The following is a 17,342-nucleotide window of genomic DNA, read 5'->3' on the forward strand; positions in this document are numbered from 1 at the left end:
TGGGAAAAACACAATATATAAAATGTGCCAATATATAAAATTTTCCCAATAGGTTAAATCTACAAATAAACAACAAGTGTGTATTAAGATGTTTAGAGGTGTGTTTTTCTGTAGAATATGTGTATGTACCAAGTACAACACCAAGAATAAATTACAAAAAGTGTGAAAACATTATGGCATAATGTTTAAAAACATTATTAAGTTTTTTTTTTTCTTTTCTTAATATGTTAACACTATAATTTGTTGGAAAATTTGTTCCCTATAGAGGACTTATTTTCACTTCGACAACATGCAGTTTGACCAGGATGAGCTGCCATTTAACCTGGGTGGGCTGTTAATTTCCTGGCACATTGCCACTGCCATTATCTGTTAGATTTACACCACAATCATAACTGCAAACGAGATACATTCAATATTGTAGACTTTATTTGGCAATATCTATACATTTTACAGTTTTGTATTTGTAGAATGTCCGAAACCCTTACAGTTTGCAGCGTTCAAGAAAAACAGCATCCTAAGCCCAGTGTGAGCAAGAAAAGAACACACTTTTCTTGCTCACACTGGGCCGCTGCCAGACCAGGCTTTGAATAGATTTTATAAATGGCAGTGATGATGGTCTTTGTAGACTCCACATGTTACAGTTGATTTTAGCACTGAACCTATTCATCTGTACATCTGGAGAGCCGGCACTGTAGTTCCCATCCTAATCCAATACACCTGGCTCTAATATTCAAATGCTTATGAAGGCATTATTTACATGGATCAGATTAGTTGTATTAGGGATTGAACTCATCCCTGCAAAAAGAAGCAGGATTGGATACTTATGTTGTAAAGTATCACAGTTACTGAACAAAAGGGGTGTGAGGCCAATTTGACTATACATTTAACTGGAGAGGTGGTAATACACATTTTTTCACTCTGAAGCAGTCATGCAGTAGTAGCACTGCATTACAGTTGCTCATTTTCAAATGATATTCTGTCGTACATTTTTATGGCAAGAAACGTTCAGTCCTCTCAGACTCCAGCCTCAGCGGTATCACAGGGGATCACAAAGGATATTTTTGGTCCAAAGAAGATATCCCTGGAACAAAAGAAAAAACAACTTTTAAAAAAAATTACAGTCAACATTTCCAATTTATTGCAGAAAGATCATGATGTTTGACTCGAATTGAACAATTATGCAAAGAAGCTATTTTAAGATTTTTCATTAGACCTTTGATATGCTGAACTGAAGTTACAAGTTAGTATGTTATGTCTGAGATGATTCTATAGCCATTTTTGTAGACATACTTTTGGCTTTAGATCTCTGTATTTCACAGTATTGATTACCTGTTTTTTTGATCGTCCTGTATGATTTTACATTCAGTATATCTTACATAACAACCTGTTGACTGCAGTATGTTTTAGAAGTTGTTAGTGTGGCACTATAAGTTGTTTTAGAGTAGATAACTGGCTTAAACATTACACAAAGTGTAGCTATGTATCTATGTACACATCCTACATACTAAAGTTGCATTGAGTGGATTATATTTGAAATTATTCTTTGGTTGATTTCAATATGTTGGGGAGGAACACAGTAAGCCTTACTAAATTTCAGTGAACATTTTTTTTCAGTTTTTAGTGATATATATTATTTAGAAATGAAAGAATAATAATTCCTTTAACATAATTAGGCAAGTTTTAAATTCATTTAAAAAATGTTAAATTTTAAAGAACAGATGGGAAAGTCTGGACTATAAATAGTCGCTAATATCTATGAAAAACAAAATGATAGTGTGTTTATAATGATTTAAACACTATGTTGGAATGCTATGTTTTTAAACAAATATGATAAGATTTTGGGTGTTCCTTTGTAAGTAATAGGCCAAACTGACCAGACTGCTATTGTTTTCCAGGCAATAGCTCAGAGAACATTTTGAAATGACAAGTTACATATCTAAATCTTGAGCAACAGTGTCATACAGGTAATTTATTACAGTCTTGGCCAGATGTATTCACACCCTTGCAATTGTATGTGTGTGTGTATGTCTCACTGTTTTTGGAAGAACCTGTCCAGGATTTATCCTGCCTTCCACCCAATGACCACTGGGATAGGCTCTAGCACCCCCCCACGGCCCTGAGTGAGAAGCGGCTTAGAAAATGTGTGAGTGTGTGTGTGTGTGTGTGTGTGTGTTTGGATATCATCTCCAAAATGATAACATTTTACAGAAGGAAACATACTTTACTTTTAATGTAAGTCAATGGAACCAGACTTTTTACCAAGCCATTCTGGGCTGTTGCTTTTGGTCCATTCATCATGAAATTTTGACATAATGTGAAAGGCTCGTCTTCAACCTCCCCAAGTTCAGCCACGTCACCCCACTGCTATGCTCCCTTCACTGGCTTCCTGTAGTTGCATGCATCAGATTTAAAACCCTAATTCTTGCCTACAAAGCCAAAAATGGACCAGCCCCTACCTACTTGATGGCAATGGTGAAATCTCAAACTGTACCATAAGTGCTTCAAGCTTCGAGTTCAGTTCAGCTTGACCTGCCATCCTTCAAGGCACGTGGAAGACAAGCATTGAGACTATTCTCCATACTGGCGCCCAAGTGGTGGAACAAACTCCCACTCGCTGTTCGTACAGTCTCATGCTGTCTTCAAACGCAGACTGAAGACGCATCTCTTTATACTGCACTTAAATGAGCACTGAATTAAGTATTGATTGTAATGTATTGTACTGCACTTATGTATTGTATTGTATTTCACTGTTCTGTGTTCAACACTTCCTTTTTCTCTGGGCATCAACAGTGACAGTTTTTTTGTTTCTAGCAGTATCTGAGTTCAGGACTAGCTTTCTCTCTAACCTATTGGTAACTAGCAAAGATACTTTCTGTAGATGGACACACTTCTTGTAAGTCACTCTGGATAAGAGCCTCTGCTAAATGCTGGAAATGTAAATGTAAAAGGCAACAGGCATTTTAAAATAATGCCAAAAACTGAAAAATGATAAAAATGGAGATATGTTTACTTCTGACAACTGCGATGATTTGTGTGTGTGTGTGTGTGTGTGTGTGTGTGTGTGTGTGTGTGTGTGTGTGTGTGTGTGTGTGTGTGTGTGTGTGTGTGTGTATGTATATATGTATGTATGTGTGTATATCCCAGGTTTGTAGGAGGCCTCACTTCTAACTGCTGCTTTAAGATTTCCCCACTATCTATGAAGGCACTTTTCTATGAGGGCTCACTGATTGCCACTTCATAACATTCCAGAGCTTTGTCTTAAACCATTTCTGGGTGCTTTTAATGAATGCTTTGGGTCATTGTCTTGCTAAAAAATGCATGACCTCTGACAGAGACCCATGTTACTGCCACTGGGCCTCCAGAATTATTTGGTCATGTTCAAATTTCATGATGCCATGCACAAATTTCAAGACACCCCGTGCCAGGTGCAAAACAAACCCAAAAACTGTGAACCCCCTCCATGTTTGACCATAGGAATTGTGTTTTGTTTCTTCATTAATGGACATATTACATTTTCTCTAAACAACAATGGGCCTCATTCATCAATATGTTGAAATATATGTAAGATTCATGACATGTTATTATTATTATTATTACACTGCAGAGTTGTTCACACCTTTGTGCTCTTGAGTGTGTGTAGATTCTGTTCTTACCTAAGAACAAATCTAAAATAAGAAATGTAGGTGAATGTCAGAATCTTTGTGAAAACTGTGTGAGTGAGTTTTAAACAACAGTTTAAGAACAGTTGGTGAATGAGGCCCAATGCTATGCTTTACTAAAATTATTTATTTTGTTCTCATCATGTCCACAGGACATTCAATCAGAAAGTTTTGGCTTCCTACAGTAAGCTTTTGCAAATGCCTCACTGTATCAGCAGTAGGGTCATCCTGGGTCCCCTACCTGAGTCCCCCTTCATTCAGACATTGATGGATTGTATGAGCTGACACTGTTTTAACTTGTTTTTGCAGCTCAGTTTAAATTTGTTTGATCTTTCACCATTCAAATGATCCTTCACTACAGTCTCTTCTCAGCTTTTCTCTTCTATCCATTTCCAGAGAGGTGATCTACAGTGCCATGGGCTGCAGACTTCTTGATGATGTTATTTACAGTGGACACAGAAATATTTAAATATCAGGAGATGGACATGGTATTGCTTATGCTTCTCCACAATTTTGTTTTTCCATGCTGAGTGTAGTGCATACAGACAACACAAAGGTTGACTATGATTTCTATAGTGTCTACAATTGTAACTTGTGAAAGATGTGTTTAATTACCGATTAAAGGAGGTTTACATGCTTAAAATCTCACAATTTCTAATGGATGCTAAGAGCTTTGTCCCTTTTTGGAGTCCTATGTGGAATATGTTCAGATTTGGCTTTTTGTCAGCCTTTTTATGTTTCTCCAATTCCATCAAGAGAAATGCACATGTGAACAACAAAGCATTTTAACTTCAACAGTTCTCTGGATTAATTGGTGCATTACATGTAAAAACTGCAAGGTTGCCAATATTTCTAGCCAAAACTATGTTTTGTGAACGTATACGTATATGTATATAAAACCCTAACCCTATTTTATTTTTTTAAAGAACTAGAGCAACGAGGTTGCTCCTGTTGTTGATCTTTTTGCTCACTAGAAGTCAATAGTCACCCAAATCTTTTCTGTAAATATGCCCCCAAAACTTCTTTCATTTCTTTCATCCTGCATAAACTGCATTTGGGACTTCATTAGGATCACGCCAACTTCTGACGTTGTTTAGGACAGAATATGGTTTACTGTGAACTATAAAAATAAACATCTTCTTGATTCAGCTGTACACAGATCTTGGACACTAGTGTTGTGCTGAATTCTGACTCCTGTCTGTGTGCATATACATCACCCTGACATAAAGGCTGATGAGAGTGCGTAAAAATATGAACACATCATCCATCCTCTGTTCTCTTCACTGGCTTCCCATCTCTGCCAGGATCGAATACAAGGTTTCCCTCCTCCTCACCCACCAGTGCATTTATGGCAATGCCCCTACCTATCTGGAAGAACTCCTCACCCCACTGACTTCATCACGATCTCTCTGCTCTATGAACGCAAATGCCTCTTCCCCGCTAGAACTAAACTTAGCACCATGGCGGGACCGGGCCTTCTGTTCTGCTGCTCCTCGCTTATGGAATGCTCTCCCTGACCATCTGAGGGTACCACAGTCGACTTTAAACCTTTCTCTTTAGCATAACTTACAACCCTTGATCTTCCTATGGAGTGTAAAGATGTTTTTATAGTAGTTCTTTGACTTTATAGAGATAATTCTGCTATATAGCACTTTGAGATTTGCTTCAAATGTAAAGTGCATTACAAATAAAATGTATTAATAATATTATTATTATTATTATTATTATTATTACATTCTGTTCACAATTTCTGCTGTTTGTGTTTATAGATACCTATTGATCTTGACTTTTCAAATTTTCAACTTAATGGTTACAAGGATGCAGTCTGAGCGAGTTGAGAGCAGATTTGGAGATGTATTTTGGAATTAGTTTGCTGGACTTAATTACTGTAGCTCCAGTGCTAAACAAAAAAAGCAAAATTTAGATGCCAAGCATTCCTTGGCTGATGGAATACATGTAGGGAAGTGGTATGGTACAGTGAGTACATCTGGGAGAAAATTGTGAAACTATTCCTCTAAAAGTGCATGTGAGTTTAGGTTAATTGGAATCTTTTTCCTCTCATTTTTGTGGATTTTGTGTCTTTTGTGGATGTGTAGTTTACCTGTTTTCTTGATACGTGTGTGTGAATTGTGGTGGGCAGCAGTTAATCATATCTTATAAATGAGTCTGTACACTGCTGTATTTATAGAAGAAGTGCTCACGTTTCAGTATAAGCTGTTGTGGGGCAGGTCTGAATTATTCAAGTTGTCCAGCAGCACTGACTAAAATCGTGTGTAAGTGTCCAACTAGGCCAGTGAATCAGAGGGCCAGGCCGTCCCCTTGCTGCCCACGTGCAGGCATTAATAGAAGCCTCATGACAGCTACAATGCAGTCTGTGTTCAGTAGCAGGCCTTTCAGTAGCAGGATCTTTCTCACTATGAATTACATTCACTGCTCCTTGGCCACCAGTGGTGGAAAATACTTAAGCAATTGTACTGTTTCAATCATAAGTATCATTGTGAAACATATGTACATTACTCTACTATTATTGAATTTGAATGCTTACAAGAGAAAACTGTTTTGCTTCAGTGCATTTTTAAACGTGCTGACCATTCGTCAGCATATCACGCACACTTACTTGGCAAGGGTTAACCCTTTAAATGGCCAAGGCCCACCAATACACCCACTTTTATTACGCACTCCTGTAATCTAAGAACACCTTAGACAGTTTGCATTGAAGTGCCTGTACTTACTGAATAATAAGACTTAGTATGTAATAAAGGGATTTTGGGGAAGACCAGGTAGACTCCCTAGTCTGGATTGCATAGCATTTAACCAACTGAGGCTAAGCTTTTAAAGATACTTTAAAGTAAAAAGAAAAATCCTGATTGTTCATTTTATTAGTGAAACCATTTACTCTTGTGTACTTGAATGTGGTTAAATATCAATACTGTTTGACCATTTTTGGAGCAATACTGCTAGTTTTAATTTAGTGGGATTTTGACAAAGTACTTTTACTTAGTGCCTCTGTACTTTTTCTGAGCCTTCTGGCTGCCACAACTTTGGCAAATGCTCCATCTACTGGTGAAAAGGTGCAATTACCTGGGGCAGCAGAGCAGCTCACTGAAGTTGCAGTAACAGACCATGTCACAACTCTTGTCCTCCCAGTAATGGTTTTGTAGGGAGTCAATAGGCCTCATCATTTCAAGTCCACTGACAACATTATGACAGTTTCTGTCCTTCAGCACCTTTCTGTAGCATGACCAGCGATTTAAGGGAAGCGCAGTACCAGCGTGTAGCCCAAGTAGGAGAATAGCCACAAGAAGTAACACTTTCATTTTATCCTGTCAGCAAGAAATAATAAAAAAAAACTTCTTTAAACAGACTTATGCAATTTTTTACAAAGATTCTAACATTCACCAGTGTTTTCTTATTTGAGATTTGTTCACACATTAAAAATCTGATGTAGACTTTTATCTTAAGACCTTTCTCAAGAATAAATTTAAGATTTTTTTTTTTAAAGGAAGATCTTAGTGAATCACTCATTTTAGAAGATGATTGGTTTCAGTTGCAAAAAAAGTATAAGAGTAAAACTGTACCACTTGGTTAATTTGACATTAGTGAGTGTGGGTTTTACTTCTGTATGGATCATTGTACCAAACTGGTTTAAAATTAGAATCCAAAACCCATTCCAGACTTCTAACTGACTTGGACTTTGAACTCACTCGAAGCAAAAGGACTGAAATCCTTTTGCTTTGAGTGAACTGATGCCTTAATTATGTTTATTTTATTAAAATAAATGATTGAATATTCAATTTTGTCACTGTCAAAACAGTCATTACACTATGGAAATTTTACCAAATGATTTGGTAGTGATTTTTAGGTAATTTTGAACAGAACTCACGTTGTACACACATAAAATCACAATATTTTTCATTAAAACACAAAAAAGTTTATTTAATTGCAGAAAATATGTATTTTGGTAATAAAAGTTCTTAACTATTCTTAAAGTAATCCACTGATTTTCAGATTTTGGGACTAATACTTTCACCGTGTGGCCATGATGGACAAGGATGAAGTCTCACTTGCAGGGGTGTGGCTAAAATGCAGCGGTGTGGCTAAAATAAGGCTTCGCCCATAATCTAAAAGTCTTTGTGTTTCAAAAATTTTATTTAAAAAGATCTTATAAGAATTATTGAACAACCTACAAACAATATGTTTTTTTGTTGTTGTTTTTTGTTTGTTTTAGGCATTTAGGGTTAGAGTCAATCAGTGCCTTGTTTTAAATTGATCATAAAAAAATACTTTATATCTGTGGTCTGAATACTTAATTGTTTTTGTAAACAGTTTTTTCACAGTGAGACCTGTTTGAACTCATTTAGTGGAGTGGTCCATATATCAAGTGCATTCATAAACTGATTGTCAAAATGCAGTTTCTCCTCTTTTTCAGTTACAAGCACATATTAAATAGAGCATAGTTTGTATTGTATATGCTACCATCACACAGAGGTTCTTCTTGGTATAGTTACAACACAGAGTAAATAGCAGCAATTTGTGACTGATATCCTGATTTTACACTGAAGTTCCTACTGGAGATTAGCAAAACATTGTTAATGATTACAAAACTAAAGCTCACTAAAAATCAGCACATTCAAAAGATAAAAAGTTATTGCACATATAATAAAATGTAACTCTGATCTTTTTTATGGCTCATGCACAATAATACAGCAGACTGTTTTTCCAAGCAATGCAAAGTCCAGGAACAGCTTACCTGTGTGTGTATGTGTGTGTTCTCCTGCGTGGAGTGCTGGGTTGTGAGTGAATGTCTCAGCTCTGCTCTATTCTGAGTAAAAGATTTACACAGTGAGCTCCTTATATCGCACCTTTCTGACAGCAACAGATCTGTCCCTTTCTCCAACTGGTCTATGGGCCACTGGTGAGGGGTGGCAGCAACGATTCTGACCGCATCTTGCAGGGCTGGACAGTGCTAGCATTTACTTACATGCACTTCTCGGGGTGGGGGGCGAAAACATTACCAATGAAACGTCTCTGATGAGGCCTGCTGAAATATCACGCCATGAGTGAACAAACTTATCAGATATGAATCGTTGCTGTCATATAAAAATGAAGTACTTTTTTGCTTGTTAATTAGTTTTATTTTATTGTTACATCATATGAAAACAGTACCTCATCTTTACATTGTCTAAACATTTCATGATGAATGGACCAACAGAAATGGTCCAAAATTACTTTAAATAGTCTCTGGTCTCCTTAATTCAGAATAGAAACTTTTTTAGTTTCTTCTATCAAGTTTCATTTTGAAGTTTTAAAGTTTTGTTAGGACTATGACAAAATATCATGGTCCTAAAGTTTGTAGACACTTATTCATCTAATATTTCATCTGAATTCACTAATTTGAAAGGGTGCTTTGATACATTTGGACATATAGTGTACATGATTATTGTATTGAACTATTTCCAAAACAGTGATTAAAAACCTCTATGTTATCTCTAAAACAAACCAAATCACACGCTACTGAACTTTAGGTTTAGCCAGCTCTGCTGCTGCTGCCAAAAAGTGTAAGTGTATAGTCCTAACACATTTCGAGAGGCCAGCAGAGGCAGGCAGCCACAGATTACGCCAGATTTAGCTTATTAAAACAAACATTAGGTAGAGTGACTTAAAATGCACCTCTCACTGCAGGGAGATGTGCTGGAACTCAGTAACTGTTGCTCACTTGTGTCAGGACTATATCTATCTATCTGTCTGCATGCTATTTTGCTCAGGCTTTTACTTAACATGATTTGTAGGCCAAGTATCTTAAATGTAGACTATATATTGCATATATATTTCTCCTTATGAGATTGAAGATTTTTCTTCTTCATAGATTTTTTTAGACATTTTATTATGCTGGCAGATAACTGTGAATGTTCCAAAGAAGTAAAATGATCTGTAAATGCATTAAGATAGCAACTTGACAATATCACTTTATACATGTAAAAAGCCTAGAAATAGGTTAGGTTTTCTTCTTATGTTCTTATATGTATACACATTAATGCTTTCTGCAGGAATAATGAAAAAAAATGTTTTACATATTTGGCCTTTGACTTTCATTTCCCAACATATTGTTTTGGAATGTAATTAATTTATTTGAAAATAAAATGGCATATTATAATTTATATCATGACCCAAGGTGGGGTGAGGAAACACAACAATAATTTATCATTATTGTGGAAATTATGTCAAAATACACTTTTCTGATTATATTGCGGATATTGTAAGCACTTAAAGACCACCGACCAACTGCATGTTTCATTATAAAATGAGCATTAATTGGTCTGTTCAACTGGATTCAGTGCAGTGTAGTTTGTAAAACATTGAATAAAATAACTGTAGTTGTGGAAGTACTATTATTATAATAATATGTGTGGTGCTAAAGTTTCTGTTATGTCTCTTCCAACAAAAAAAAAACAACTAAATATTGTGACGCATCTTGTTTTGGGAAAAAGCCTGGAAGTATTGTGATTTACTTGAATGCCATTTTTCGCAGTCCATTTTTTCGAGTCTCTCCTTTGCACTGACTGAAGTGATATAAATGCCAAACCAGGCCAAACAGAGAAGAAGTGCAAAATTGGAATGTCTTCATTGAGACATTGTCTGTGTTAGTGATCAGCAGGCGTGCACTGAGGCCACTGCATTCAGGCAGCGTAAATGAGTGAAGTGCACTGAATGAATAAGTTGTATTGAAATGCAGATGTGCCCCTCTGTAGCCTTTAGTCTGACTTGGACTTGAGCCTGGAGAAAGTATAAAGCACCACACACTACTACCCCTACAGATGGGTATCAGTGTCTGCTCTGATCAGCTGTGTGGCATGATTTGCTATTTATGAATGAATTCTCACATTGGCTTCCAGCACTGACCTTTTTCATGGGAGTGCTCACCAGGCTAGTGTTCAGTTACAAAGTCTGATTTTCTCTGTTGGATGGCCAGAACATGGCAAGTTTTGAACATGTCCTGTCTCTTTACTACATTTTTCATTATATCTGTAATCTTTTTCACTGACATTTTAGGACGAAGAGACGATATTTTGTTCAATTATTCAACTCAATGCTCAAGTTTTCTTAGTTGTCTAAATTACTTTCAGAATGTCAATGAAATTTAGAGTCCGGTGTGTTGGATGAGACATTGGAGATCTCCTGTTTGAAGACGCTTTTAGATTAGTGCCTAAGCACTTTTGTAGGAAAATGGGGTGGTTGGGTGAATATTTTCTAACTTGATATTGCTCAGTTGATCTCAAAGTATAGATCGATAAATCTTAATATAGCTGAAAATATGTACTTTTGAACATGGTAAAGCACAATTTCCACAATACATTCACAAATAAAATAATTCTCCAAAAAAATGATAGAAGCGTCCCAAACCATTACTTTTGACCATTATATGTCTCCCAAGACCTTGTATACAACACTTCTTCCACTGTAAACAAACTTAAGTATGACAATTTTTCTGCTAAATTTCGAGCACAATTTCTATTTATTCACTGGATAAGATCAATGGTATGTTAATTAATGTTCAATATGTTAAATTCACGTAATAAACAGTAATTGTAATGTTTTTAAGTTAAATAAATAAATTTAACTTAAAATCAACTAAATATGCCATCTGATCATGGGTGCACAAACATTTGCATACTACATGTATATGTTCACATACATCTATTTTTTTCATTCATTTTTACAGATTATTTTATTTTATTTATCATCTTTTAACATCTTATTTTCTCTTGTATATATATTTATATTCCAACACATGTTTCTGATTTGTCTAGTATGTTGCATGCTGTGCATATGTGCACTACCTCCCTTCCTTGTGAAATTAAACTAGCCTTCTTCTTCTTCTATTCTGTGAGGTTTTTGGTTATATTTTTGTATTGTAGTGTTTAGTGCGGTAGTATTAGATAATGATTATTGTAGTTTTGATCATGAAAAGCACCCTCAGCTCCAAGTAGTATAATTCTTTATTTTAACAAAACATGTTTGGTTGGCTTTACACACCCAGGGATTATGCTTAGTCTTAAATTACACTTTCCTTTCAGTGAAGAATCTCAATTCAGAATGCTTCTGAAAAGATGGTTCTTCAGAGGTTATTTAGTTAAAATGGTTCTCTAAAAAAAACATGAACATTCAAAGAACTCTTTGCATGATTGAAGTTTTTTGCATCATAAGAGTGTCTCACAGAATGTGATAGTAACAAACGAACCCTTTTGGGTACTATGTTGTACTATGTTCAAAAAGGTTCTATATAGAACCATCTATAGCTCATTCTCCATCAATCTGCAGAACCCTTTCATGATGCAAAGAACCCCTTAATCATGCAGTAGGTGCTTTGAGCTTTCATCGTTCTTTATATAACTATTTTCTTTCCTAAAGAGCCCTTGAAGAACCATCTGTAGGCTTTACAGACCTGCTGAGTTGCAAGCAGATTTTGGAACTTCTCCTGCAGCGCCATCTGCTGGAAGTTTGATTTTCAGGTTAAGCAGCTGCTTCTCATGAATGTTGGACAGTGAATTGAGCTTTCTTACATTGTAGTAGTCCTTTGCTGTCTGAGAACCACGCAAGTCTATGAATGGTGATAATACTGGCAGTTATAATTGTTATTTATGACAGCTGGTAGTTATAATAGTTATGGATGTGGGCACAGCAGCCATATGTCTGTATATAACAGATCTGTGTGTTACAATAGAGACCTTACCCACTGTTTCCAATGCATGTTTTAAAGATTTATTATTTTTACCATCTACAACTCTTTAGTCAAAGGCACGGCTGTTCCTTAAAGAGATAAACCTCCATGAAGGGAAAAGAAATGACACAGAATGCTATGTTTAGTTAAAATGCCACAGAACTTTGACACTGTGTAGTAAGAAAATTTAAGCCCATCATCGAGTTACATTTATGAGGTTTTATTTTTCATAACGTTCAACATACTCGTAAATTTAATCACAGAAAGTCTTACCAGAGTGTATTTAAAGACTTTTTTGAATAATTGTTTTTGGTTGAGCTTCATTGTTTCTGTGTTGGGACAGCTTTTCCAACTGGAGTCCTCTAGATTCTAGGAAGAAAGAAAGTGGAAAAAGTGATGAAATTAAGTTAATTAAGTAATGATGTCTAAGCATGTTTTTGGAGTGCTCATGTCAGTTTAGGAAAGAATGTGTTGTCATTCTTTGTCTCTTTATATTTTTCTGTCTTTCCTTCTTTGTATTTCTTTCTTTATTTGTATTTCCTTTCTGGCTTACAGACAAAAGAAAGGCAACATTCACATTATTTGAATTCAAAGTAGCATCCTTCCATTTTATTTACTGTCATACTGATGAAATGGTGGTTCAGAAAAAGTACAACACTATATTCAGATCCAGTAAAAAAAAAAAAAAAAGAAAAGAAAAAAAAGCTGAGTGTAGTTAAAATTGTTGACATGTTGTCTCATGAGAAAATGAAAACCTCCCACCCAGTTATATGTATGAAGTTGTAATTTCCATTATACAACAGTCGTCAACAGATAAAAAAAAAAAAAGTATTTTGCAGAGTAGATTTACGGCGTGTTTCCTTTACCTTGGTGCTGTTTCATGCTATAAGTTGTATACATGGTTGCTTAAGGCTCTTGAGCCACCAGGGGGCCTTGGGAGGATGTAGTCATGTAGTTGTTTTTGGGTTGTGTGTGTCTGTATGTGTGTGTATTTTGTGCACTTCGCACCATGTTTTGTACTGTCATTTATTTAACATTCAATACTGATATTAATATGATTTTTGAAGAATATATCTTGCACAGAAACACAAAGATCAGGCCTGAAGTCAGGTAAGACAGGATGATTCAGGTCCAGTTTAAATGTATATATTTTTCCCCTCATCATCCCTTACTTTAAATGTAATCAGTCAGTAAAGACATGCTTGGTGTCCGGTCTTTGCTTCTAATTTTTCGGGATGCTGCAAAGCTAATGTACACTGTTAGAAATAAAGGTTCTGTGCAGGTACATTTTTCATTCATCCAGAGACAAACAAGGTGAATGTGCCCTCAAAGGTACAACAGCGGTTTTTAGGTCCAATTGTGTATCTAACATTTTTTTTTTGTCTTGTGGAAAAGTACATATTTTGTATCTTTTGATAGCCTAATGTTTTAAAACAGAACAATAGCATAAAATAGCTTGGAGACGAGACAGTGTGTGTGTGGAGTACAAATTAGAAAATATCATTTCAATGGATTATGGTTCAGTTATGTTATTTTCAGTTATTCGGTTATTTTCCCCTCCTCCAAAGTTCAGTCTTAGGCATTTTCTGCTTCTCGCAATGGAGGGTAATCTCAAACATATCCAATGATGTTGAGGTCTGAGCTCTGAGGTGGCCAGTCTGTTCATCTGAGAACACCATCAGCTTCTTTGTTTGATTTGCAACATTTATTATTGACTGTTTCCTTTTCACACTAAGGGTTTCCTTTCAGACCCCTAGGGTTGTCTTCTCACAGTGAGACTGATTTTCTCTTCTCTGAGCATTTTAGTATTGTTTATCTGATGATCATTTTATATATATATATATATATATATATATATATATATATATATATATACACACACACAGCCCTGCAATGGACTGGCGACCTGTCCAGGGTGTATCCTGCCTTCCGCCCGAATACTGCTGGGATAGGCTCCAGCACCCCCCACGACCCTGTCGGAGAAGCGGCTTAGAAAATGGATAGATAGATAGATAGATAGATAGATATTTTTTTTTAAAAACCTGTTTTGGAAACTCTCCTGAAAATCTAATAACTTGTACTTTAATGTCCATTTTCAAAGGATAAATGAAATAAATGAAGGGTGATCTCTGAATTTCCCATAGTACTGCAGTTGGATTTTATAGCCACTGTAGATACTGTATGACATGCTCTTAACTATAAAAGTGGACTTCAGAATTCAGGCCTGATTTTGTTTGTATGGTTTTTTTCCATTTTAATTCAAAACAGTGCATCATTGATGTCTATTTGAGTCTATTTCACAGCTTGACACGACCTAGAGCAAGTGCGTCATGACTTTGATATGTAGTTTCTAATGGATGGCTATTAGCTTCCACTACTTGTTAGCTCCAGTAGCCTTGTATCTGTCCAGTACAAAACTAAAGAAACCAACTCCAGGCACCAAACATGATCTTGGATGATCAGCTAAATTTGTTTTGTGGCTGAACCATGTTTATCCTGATTTAAGCAGCTTATTACCAAGGCTTTGATGGGTTTCTTGGGATCTGTCTATAATCTTTTCCCAATAGTCCCCACAGTATGTTGTTTTACTTTTTTGGAACACAAGAGGGCGTTGCAGGGGAAGGGAAACGTCATTTAGGTAGCAAAGGTGTGCTGAGAATAGAGGCTCGAACTGTCATTCAACGATAAGCAACCTACGAGCACGTCTGATTCTAGTGGGCGGATTAGAGAAGTTTTCTCTGACAGAGGCCATTAAAGCCATCTCAGCGTTAATGGTCAAGAAGGGTTCTTCGCGAGTGTTTTAGCATTTCGCCTAATGATTTATCTAATAACGTCCACTGTGTAACCAATATTAAGTAAAGTCCTTCATTTGCTGCAAACAGTTTAGTTTGAGTGGGCTGTTGTGGCGGGAAAGTGTTTGGGTCGGTGTCATACAGAAACACCCCCTGTATATCACCGTGCTAATGCTTTGGGTTTGTGAGGGACTCAAGAATGAGTCTGTTTCTGCAGAAACAGCAATCACGAAGTGGCCTCTTGAGTTTCATTCTCTGCGATTGCACTGACAGATGAGGCCAAACACAGCTGTAATGCTTGGGTGTGCTTGAGAGCACTATAAGCTCTCCTGGCTGTGGCGGCACTCGTACAGCAGTCACTTGCCGCGCTGTAAAGAGGAGACAGACTAAACTGTGACATGTTAATTCATGGCACACAAACACGACGCGATCCGGACCTGCCAAGCGATGTTGCTGTTACGGCTCAAATGCTCATTCTCAGCCCTCGATTTACGATCGACCTCACCGTCCGTGAATGAACGCGGCTACATTTCCAGTTTAAGGGAAACTGCAAACTGACAAGAGTTACATTCTCGAGAGCTGTGCGCTATCAGCACGCGGGAATCAACGTCAGAAAAGCGATCCCGTTTAAAAGTGCAGCAGGGTCCCCCCTTCTGAAGCTACCGCGGGCCTAGAGGGGCTCTCTGGTGATAGTGTAATCTCACCATGTAACCAGAGAAGCTGTTACTGATGCTTTCTTTCCCTCCGAGGTTTTCTGCGGTGCTCAGCTACGGGCTTCCTTTGCTTGCCTGACGGTGTTTCTCCCCAGCTTTAGCGTGGAACCAACAGTCCAAGGCCAGTTCCTCTCCGGTAACCTGCAGACCCTTTCTTGCCCTAAACCTTATAAGCAGTTTCTTAAAATAAACAACTAAATAAAGAAAAAAAAATAAAAATAAAAGCGATGACGTCACGACTCGCGTCTTTGCAGCGGAGAACGCTGGCGTTATAAAGAGCGCTGTACACATTTCGCTTAAACACGACCATTTTTTATTTATATTTATGCATTTTTAAAAATTGTTTTCATATAATAAAAATAGTTTGTTTACAAATGTATATAAATGTGTTATATTTGTCTCATATATGTATATACCCGTGTTGTTTTTCCTCACACTCTTATAAAGTTTGGTTAATAAAGACAGCGGTTGAAAAGGTTCTACACATCGATGGAGAATGTGTTGCATATGGTCCTATATAGAGCCCTTTCGAACAGTGAAAGAACCCGTATTGGTTTGAAAAAGGTATTAAATAGAACTCATGGTTCTAAATAGATCCATTGCCTTTACTAAAGAACAATTGAAGAACTTCTTTCTTGCATGCAAAGTATGATTAAGGTGGGAGAGGGGACCAAATAGAATGTCTCTATTCGAAGAATTTAACTAGCTGACATGTGACTTGTGAAGACTCTCTGTAGACCGATATTATGTAGATATGTTGCACTGTATGTCTACTCTAGATATACTACTCAAAATCTTATTGTCATCTGCATAACCCCCTGGCCTGAAATTCAGTTTTTAATCTTTGTTCAGTAGTTACTATGACTATTCAGTAACTACAGTCAAACTTTCTGTGCCACTGAACAAATATGTCAGTAGTAATAAGTCAATTGTGCATGTTTCTGATAAAGATACATTTATTAAAACATTTATAAATTGGAAACGGGTAAAAATGGTATTTTTGTACACTACACTTTACCTTGAAACAAAATCACATAAAACGTTATTATATCATTTTCTAAAATTGTATTTTTTTGCATTACCATGTGAATTCATTTAACATCTATAGTGATAACTATATCTATAGTGCTTGAAATATCTTCTTTTATGAGGCGTCTATTAAAGATTATGGAAAGTGTACATTTCAGTTGTGTCCCTCAGCATTCACTCAGCTCTGTTTCCTGAACCCATTCACTTCTCTGAAATATCTAGAATATCCAACTGGAATATTCCAGTATATTCTGAAGATCATGGGATGCAAAAAAAAAAAAAAAAAACGGTTTCTCGTCCTTTTTTTTCAGTGAAATTGTCAACAAACAAGGTTATTTTGAAAGTTCAGTCCTGTTTCCCAAATTATAGACTGAAAGTGAATCATTAGAACGGTTTAACGTTCTTGTGCCATTAGCACTGGTGGTAGTTA

At 36.5% G+C, this 17,342-nt stretch overlaps 1 protein-coding gene across 2 annotated transcripts; it reads right to left on the reverse strand.

The window, feature by feature from the left end:
• Positions 1-408: 408 nt before the first annotated feature.
• On the reverse strand, positions 409-16,036 carry LOC108429600 (scrapie-responsive protein 1). Of its 2 annotated transcripts, XM_017701465.2 has the most exons (5): positions 15,875-16,036; positions 12,652-12,747; positions 8,410-8,481; positions 6,741-6,982; positions 409-1,081 (listed from the first exon to the last, which is right to left on the reverse strand). In XM_017701465.2, exons 1-5 carry the CDS (start codon positions 15,875-15,877, stop codon positions 1,015-1,017), a joined length of 480 nt encoding a protein of 159 aa, XP_017556954.1. In that variant the 5' UTR covers positions 15,878-16,036; the 3' UTR covers positions 409-1,014. The 2 variants fall into 2 exon arrangements, with proteins under 2 accessions (XP_017556954.1, XP_037394665.1); XM_037538768.1 differs by lacking the exon at positions 15,875-16,036 and having other exon boundaries at positions 12,652-13,696.
• Positions 16,037-17,342: the final 1,306 nt, after the last annotated feature.

Source organism: Pygocentrus nattereri, chromosome 5, assembly GCF_015220715.1.
Source record: "Pygocentrus nattereri isolate fPygNat1 chromosome 5, fPygNat1.pri, whole genome shotgun sequence".
NCBI lineage: Eukaryota > Metazoa > Chordata > Actinopteri > Characiformes > Serrasalmidae > Pygocentrus > Pygocentrus nattereri.

What these genes read in the sequence shown, in the direction of transcription:
- LOC108429600 (XM_017701465.2), bottom strand. An exon ending in AAGTCTTTAAATACACTCTG is followed by an intron (nt 8,482 to 12,651) that starts GTAAGACTTTCT and finishes TCTTTTACTCAG; the next exon opens with AATAGAGCAGAGCTGAGACA. An exon ending in GAGCTGCTCTGCTGCCCCAG is followed by an intron (nt 1,082 to 6,740) that starts GTAATTGCACCT and finishes CTTTTGTTCCAG; the next exon opens with GGATATCTTCTTTGGACCAA.